At 42.4% G+C, this 8,329-nt stretch overlaps 1 protein-coding gene and 1 non-coding gene across 2 annotated transcripts; both read right to left on the reverse strand.

Moving 5' to 3' along the window:
- Positions 1 to 3,959: 3,959 nt before the first annotated feature.
- RPLP2 (ribosomal protein lateral stalk subunit P2) lies at positions 3,960 to 8,205 on the reverse strand. Its single transcript, XM_026850581.1, has 4 exons — positions 8,044 to 8,205; positions 6,272 to 6,320; positions 4,492 to 4,590; positions 3,960 to 4,081 (listed from the first exon to the last, which is right to left on the reverse strand). Exons 1-4 carry the CDS (start codon positions 8,200 to 8,202, stop codon positions 4,005 to 4,007), a joined length of 384 nt encoding a protein of 127 aa, XP_026706382.1. The 5' UTR covers positions 8,203 to 8,205; the 3' UTR covers positions 3,960 to 4,004.
- On the reverse strand, positions 5,980 to 6,112 carry LOC113481219. The gene has a single exon (XR_003398629.1). It is a non-coding gene; the product is annotated as a small nucleolar RNA SNORA52 (small nucleolar RNA).
- Positions 8,206 to 8,329: the final 124 nt, after the last annotated feature.

The raw sequence follows: 8,329 nt of genomic DNA on the forward strand, positions 1-8,329 counted from the left end.
ACCCTCTTAAAGGCCCTTAGCACCAAGACAATCATAGTGCTTTCACCCTGTGCTTCTGGTGACATGGAAAGATATTTCCAGGTAGCCAAACCCAAAGAAAACTGTGTCTTGCATTTTCCAGAACAGGGATTGTGCTGCGGAAGAACTGGTCAGTGGGCTGTGACTTTAGCGGAAATGTGTGGCAAAACTGAATACTGAACCTTGTTTGCAGATACCTCCCTAACACTTGTAACCACAAGAACAGCTTCATCCTCAAGCCAACACTGCTTCCTCTTTTTTCAGCATTTCACAACGCTACGATTCCTACTGTGTCTGGAAAGTAAACAATACTGTGACAATCACTTGATTTTGCAACAGCAGTCTCATCCTAAATTGTTTAAATCACTCTGCCTTGGCCCTCAAGGTTACCTATTTGAGGAGGTTCAACCCTATTGAATCAAGTTAATGAAGTAAGCCATGTGAACAGTCATTTCTGCAGAGTGCTGCCTGGGTACTGACACTAGCAGGCTGGCAAGCTACTATGTTTTTCTCAAAAATAAATTATCCCCCCAAACAAATCTTTTTCTCCTCAGTAAGAAAGTACTGCCAGAATCCTCTAGTTGCTCTTAATCCTGCAATAAACCAGGTCAGCAAGACTTACATGGCAGCTTTTCATGTGTATCAAACACCTATCAGGACACCGCAAGTTCACTCATGCCCTTACATGTTGTGATGCCACTGAGACAGATTCTCATGCAATTTCTCTTTGTTGCATTTATTTTATAGTCTAACGAATAGTGAGCAGTTAGTACACATGAGATAATTAAGTACAAGAAAATAATCTGGTTTTTTGGGTAAGACCTTGGCTGTGGGCGACCAATGGGAATTAATTTGAAAGGGAAGCTGAGACGCAGTCTGTTATACTGTTGTCTTCAGCATGTTACTTTAGCGAGGTTGCCTGTATTCAGCAAGACTGGGGCACTGGTCATGAAGAGCAACCCGAGTGCTGTTAACATCACTGATGTCTTTTTCTTGACTGTGATGTTTGGGTACGTTGGACAATTCCATGGCAAACTCTTGGGACTTGCTTCGTAAGAGTGTCTCCTGAGGCAACGGAGCAGTCCCCTTGTCTAGCTCTCTTGGGACTGAATTTTCCTTCTAGAAGAGCTAATACAGATATCTCTGCCCTACATAAGTCAAACCTACTGAGTTCAGCAGGGCTGCCTGCATGTAGCAGCTTGCAAAATCAGGCCTTAGTAGTAAGAGTGAAACTCGTTGACAGTGGCCCCAGGGAGCCGTTACTTATTACTTTTCAGTAGTATCTAGGACATTCACCCCACTTTCCAAGTAGTGAAGATGTCACGTTACTCTCCCTGCCCCATGGTGCTTGTGAGGAATGATTTTCAGCCAGAATTGATTTGAGATGGCGCAGCATGTGTCCCAGTGAGGAAAGCTTGCATGTTTCAGCATCAAATATATGACCAAATCATTCTTCCCTACTATCAATTTAGCAATGATCAGTTAGTTACCAGTGTAATCTCTGGGCACAAGGCTATCCTTTCCTTTCCCTTCAATGCCTTTGAGCTTTTCTTTATGAAGACATCAGGAAAAACCTGTCCTAGCGAAAACTGATTCTTCAAGGGGATAGACTAGGCCACCACTCCAAGCTTTTGCAGGCACGTTTTCTCCGAGAGCATCATGGACTACAACACATCCACCTCACTGCTTTCCTTGCCCTTGGAAATGATTGCTAAGTCTGAAGAGGCACCAGTGATACTTGAAAATTCAGAGTAGTGTCCACAGAGCAGGAGCAGGGATCCCATCTCCTTACAGCTGAAGTTCATTGAGATCAGCAGAAGAGAGTGGTGAACAACCTCCATCCAGAGCACCAAACAAGTCTGCAACAGACTTCCAGGCACATCACTGCTCATGTAAAAAAACGTCAGGTGACAACTGTTTTATAAATAAATGGGGGATAAAAGCTTGAAGTGCTTTGATTTTACCTTCACAAGGAATACCTGTGGGGTGGTTGTGTAAAATACACTGGCTCCCTGTGGCAGTGTAACAAATGCTGTATTTTCAGTGTTCTCCGAGAACTGCCCCAAACAGTTTACCAAATAAGCTGTCCCTCTCTTTCTGAAAGCAGATTGAGCATCAGGAGCATTCATTAAAATTATGCACTTTCTGGAAGGAATTTAAAGGTGGTAAGAGGACACCCAGCACAAGACCAGGTCCATAATTCAAGGTTTAACAGGTCATAGGGAGAAAAAAAACAGGGGGAAGAAAGTAGTCTAGAAGTAGCTGTAGTCCTCCCCTCATTACAGTAGCCAGGCAGCTGGCACCTTAAGTCTGTCTCATCCCACAAGCCTGGGCACAGCAAAACTCATGGAATAGCTCAGTGCTGCTGAAACAAATTCCTTTGTCCATGGAAAATCCCTGTAGAGTGGTGTGACAGGGCAGTTCCTTCCTGTGAAGACATTGACTTTGCTCTTGTAGCAGCCAAGCAAGGCAGTATCACAGGGTGAGAGTAAAACCACATCCAAGAACCAGTCTTTTAGAGTGATCTGAGATGGAGAAATCAGAAAGGAAACACAGCTATACCTGCACTCCTTCCAGTGCCAAACCACAGAGCCGTTTTGAGTCTGACAGAGAATTAGGAGCAAACACAAGTGGCTGTCATTCCTGTCACAAAGATCACTGTGCTAGGCCTTATGAGACAAAGCAGATGAAAGGTATTGGCATTGTTGCCTCCTGTAACTTCCCTGAAGCAAGCACAGAGGGCAGCAAGGGTTAGTTGCTCACATCACGGCCATTCTGAGGACCTAACTTTCAACTTTCTCCCTTGGCTGCTGTGAAGTCATGGGCGTTTTCTCCCTCAGTACACCACAGGGAGTTAAAACAGTTTTTCCTACTTGGATTTCACCCATCTCTCCTCCTCTCAGAAGTACTTGCCACGCTTTGTCCAATGACTCATAACCAACATAGTTGTTTCAGGAAAAAAAAACAAAAGAGCCATGTTGGAAAAACTTCAGTATAGGCTGCTCCAGGACACCTTTTTGACACTACCTGTGGAGACTGTGTATGGGAAGAGCATCACATGTGCCACTTGCACTCTACCTTACGGTGAGAGGCAAAGACTGCTGTAGAAGTCAGGGTAAGTTGCCTACCAGAACCATCTCCTAGCAGAATACACTTTATAAAAGCAAAATCTACTGTCCTCCCAAGCTGATGCATTCTTCTGGTCACACCAGAGATCAGTTTCAGTTCTCCAAAACCACCATTCTCCTCATAAAATAGTTTTTGTTCAGATCAAGGTGATTCACATCCAGTTACCCCCAGGACAGCCATTCAGCAGGATGGGCGCCTCTGCACTGTCTGTGTCCTGTGAAGAGCAGGATGCAGCAATGCTTTTTGTTACAGATTTTATGTTAAGCATACAGATGTCACATGAATTCCAAGCGGAGTCAAGCACTTTACTGGCATTGTCCCTAGGTCTTGGAAATCTGATATAGCAACAAAATTGGTGCCTTTAGACATTTTCAAAAACTAATTGCTATAACTAGCTCTGAAATCTTAATGTTTCTGGGCTAGTTCAGACCTGCTGTCCATTCAGTTTCACATATTTTGGAACTGATTAAACAGATCTTGAAAAATAAAAGTCCTTTTATTGCTGAATAGATGGGACTCTCCCTGAGTAAGTGGGATGGCAAAATAGTAAGAAGGTGAACTTAACATCAGGTAGATTCAGCTTCCACATACTGTTTAAGAAACAGCAGTGTCAAAACAAGCATCCAGGTTCAGACAAGCTGAGTCATTTCTCAAGCACTTCAAGTGCGTTGAGTCCCATGGCTTGTCAGAAAATTCACATACCTGTTTGAGACACAAAAAAATCAAAGCTTTGTTGGAACTATTTTAAGAACAGCTGTCTGAATCCAATAGCACTTATTATAATTATTGTGATAATAAACTAAAAAAAACCATTTAAAACAAAGATTTTTTTTTAATATTTTCTCTATAACAAATAATTAATCAAATAGGCCGAATCCCATGTCATCATCAGATTCTTCAGATTCCTCCTTCTTCTCTTCTTTCTTCTCCTCAGCTGAAGGAAAAAAAAAAAGGACCAATGGTCATTATTTCCATTTTTCACCCCACAGATTTAAGATACACATTTTGGTGTTCTCAGTTTCCATGTTATTGGTATTTCAGCCTCTGCAGTTCATCTCATTCCCTTTCAACAGCCAAATATAAACACCAAGGAGACAAAGACACTACTGTTGAAGAGATGCTTTATACAGCAAAGTCTGTCTGGTTCTCCATTCTAAGCCAGACCAGTCTTAAGGTGGGTAAAGAACAAATGTTTCCGATTGCCCAAGGAAAAATAACTGTTCAGTTTACACTTCAATCACACAGTGCACTGCAAAAGTGGAAAAGCCTTGAAACTTGCACTCAATTGTTCAGATTTTAACAAACGAAGCCACCCTGTAATAGTGCCTCTGCACTCGCACTCACCGGCAGCAGGGGCAGCAGCTGCAGCAGGAGCAGCAGAGCCCCCTCCAGAAGAGACTGCCACAGCTCCCCCAGCTGGCATGCTGGCAAGCTTTCCGTTACCTGTGTGGGACAGAAAAGGAAGTATTTAAATGTTCATCGCAAGCACAGAGGTAAGGTGAAAGGAAGAAACACAAGGGTGCAGAAAACACAGATACTAGGTCTCATGGACTGAACCTGTCACTATTAGCTGAAAGGAACAAGAGGCTGCACCCATGGTAAGAAAGTATAAATCATTCTGTGAAAAAAACCTCAAGAATTTGAGATTCACAAAGGCTTATCCTGAGAACATTTGACAGCACATTATTAGTAAGTTCTCTTCTCTACACAAGTCCCCTATTTTTTTTTCCCCAAAACTGTCATATAAAAACAGTGGCAAACACATCCATTTTACACATGCAAAAACCCTGTACTTTTTCTAAATACAGCATAACTACCCAGAAATTCATAATTTCAAGATACCTCAAAAATAACATAGGCAGCACTGGCTTCCCCCTGCCCTTTTTTAAGGGTACAGAGAACTGTGAGGGAAGACTGGATCACACTTACAGAAGAGAAGGGGGCGAGGGGAAAGATCTATTTATGGCCAAGAATACAGTATTTCAAACAACTTCTCTAGCACCCTATGAACCCTATTGCAGCTCCTCTGAGATTAGTAAACCGACTTCTGATTTATGCTTGTCTTTGGAAAGCTAGCTAGTTCTCTGGCATCTGCCTTTCACATACCAAGGCTCCCACAGCATTCAGAGGTTGCGTACACAGTACGTTTGCCTGTATTCCAGTTTCTGGGAATCAGTTTCTAAATAATTCTCTGTTACTTTAAACTCCAATAAACTAGCCAAGTAAACAAACATGTTTCATATGCATGTCCGTATGTTCTAGGAAACAACTGACTTTATTACAGAAAGAGATGGCATAAGTGTGTTGTAAGCACATGCATAATGGCTCTCTTAGGTTCGGACTGAATGGACAGAAACGTCCAGTTACTGCTCATAACAGCAAGGCCAGGAAAGTCCTGGCAACCTTTAAGCAAATATATGCCTAGAAGTTCCCTTGTGCCTATGCAATTGAAAAAAAAAAAAAAATCAAGCAGAAACCTTTGCACTACCTCAGCTCTGCTTTATTTCAGCCCTATGACCCAGTCAATGAATGTTAAAAAGTTCTAGCTTTAGTAAAAGCCAGCAGGTAAGAGCACAAGCTTCTGCAGAAGTCAACACTCAGAGTCCTATCTTCAAGTAAAAGAAATGCTGAACTTGGGGAGCTCTAGAAGAGATGTGTACTGGAGAGGCTTGTGTTAATCACAGAGGGTGTAACTGTACCCCTCATGTGAACTGACATTTACATTTAATGGCCTGTTCTTCCTGTTTTATGTAATTGGTGCACACAAGTGGGTAAATACAAAGTAAAAATCTCCCAGAGAACTTGAAGTACATCTAATTCTTTCTCCGGTCAACATGTCCAGAAAACTACGTCATGAGCATACTACCAGTAAGCTCATACGTGCTTAAGTTTTCCAGTTTAATGTGGTCCACAAGCGAAACCCTGCAGGTACTGGCACCGACCTGCAGAGAATTAGAATGGACCTCGATTTCAGTCATTACGGCTGAGATCCAGCATGGAAGTCTTCAGCTGCAAAGCTGAACTGATGAATAATCAGGGTGTTGGCAGCAATTCTACACTCTCGGGTCTACATTACCAAAATAGTAAGAGGCAATTATCTGTAACACTCAGAGACTGTACTTACCCTGAGCAATGACATCCTCGATGTTTTTTCCATTCAGCTCACTAATAACCTGCGTAAATTAAGTTTAGAATGTTAATAGTTTCAAAACAGCATAAGCTATATTTAAACAAGTACTGATTAATCATTATGTGCAGTGCCTCCTCCTGCTTATCTTGCTGCTTGTACAGCCCCAACATTCCTTATTTCTCAGTGAAAGGAAAAGGACACTGAAATGGAAGCTTCAGCTAAGTCTCTTACACTTTCTTGAGAGAGCATTTTCATGAAATCTGTTACAATAAATTCATAATGAATCCAAGGACCTTGCAGAATGCAGGATACACAGATGTTGCAGAGCCAATTAGGAAACCCCACTAATGGTCTGTTAGTCTCTGAAGGACTGTTAAACACATCTTGCTTAATACCCAGCGGGAGGCTGTGAAGCACTGGGCCCTAACCCAAAAACCACAAGGCCCTGTCCTCAGCCTTACCAAATGTTACAGCCAAGCTGGCCATTGTATCCTTGCTCTGGAACAGAGAGTCCCGACTTCAGTTTTACTACCATTGTTGTATAACCAGGGATGAGGAAAGCAAGACACAAAACCAAAAATTGCTAAAGCAAGCAAGCACTTTAAAAACAAAAAGAATGCCACAAGCTTAGTGGTGAATCCCTCTACCAAGAGTCAGTGCTAACCACTGCCAAGTCGCCGAAGAGCTTTACAACAGGCACCTTCTGCTTACACGGAGCGTGTGACCTGTGAAATGCTGTTCCAGTGCGCTTGCTTCATCGGCAAGGAAGGTGTTTTTACTGGCATAGGATACAGCCCGTGCAAATAAAAAACGGATTAATTATGACCAAAACAAATTCCAGAGAAGCTTTCTGGATATTGGAGGATCAGAGAAAACTGATGAAGGTATTAAACAAACAAGCTGAAGCCCAAAGACCTGGTGCTTAAACCATGAGTTCAAACCAACATCCCAAACCATAATAAGGATGCTGTCAGCTCAGTCAACCCATTGTTTGGTTGGGCCTATGGCAAAAACTGTCTCCAGCTGGGAAAGTAACCTGTTCTTCCTCCACCTCACTGGAAGCACTCTGTACACAAGCATGGGACAGGAGAGAGGACTTTTTTTGTTTGTTTGTTTTTTGCCCCTGGCCATTTATTTTTAGGTTCACAAGGCTGAAAGTCTATTATATCACAAGAAACATTCTAATTAAGATACTCTCTTCTTAAAAAAACCTGGTTTTCAACACAACCATTTCAGTATTAACTTCCAAAATCTTCCTACATCTTCGTATTGAATACTTTTAATGTCCATGTTATAATTTGCCTACATTTCTTGGTGAAGGAACAAATGATTCTTTGCAGTACGCTAAATAAGAATTTATTACTGAACTTCAGGCCTTCTAAAGTGTTAGCTTTGAATCAATACCGACCAAAAGCCAAAATTAAGTGTGAAGTGCAAACTACACGTGTCAGACCAGAACTTATTTTCAATGCATGCTTATCTGCAACCACCATCCCACTGAAAATTTATAGGTTGAACAGTCAGAATTCTGCCACAAGTGACAGAGGTCTTTGCAGATGACAGCTGTTAAATAGGAAAACATTGTAAAAATAGTTGATTGGTTAACCACCATTTTAGAAATCACACATGTAAATGACTAGCAAACGTCTGAACAAAGTAAGACTAGATCAACAGCAAGACAGCTAAAGAAACACTGAAGCCAAGGCCCAGATCCTGTGTCTGATGCTGACAGGAATATGACCATCTGCAGAAAGAGGCAATGCCACCTTGTTCATGCGCTCATCGTCCGTCTCGATGCCAACGCTGTCGAGAATCTTTTTCAAGTCCTTTGACGTAGGAGACTCATTGCCACCGAGGACCGCGAGAAGGTAAGCTGCAACGTAACGCATCCTGGAAAGCAAGAGACGTGGATCTTCAGCTATCATCAACTCCCTGCGTGGCTGGAAGCAGCTTTTCTCCTCACGGCGTGAAGCAAACCTTGCCCTCCCAGCTACAACTGCTTTGATCTACTTTTAAATGGAAACCCACGGCGCTGAGGCCGCGTACCGGCCT

Source organism: Athene cunicularia (genome assembly GCF_003259725.1).
Source record: "Athene cunicularia isolate RWA chromosome 5 unlocalized genomic scaffold, athCun1 chr5_part2, whole genome shotgun sequence".
Lineage (NCBI taxonomy): Eukaryota > Metazoa > Chordata > Aves > Strigiformes > Strigidae > Athene > Athene cunicularia.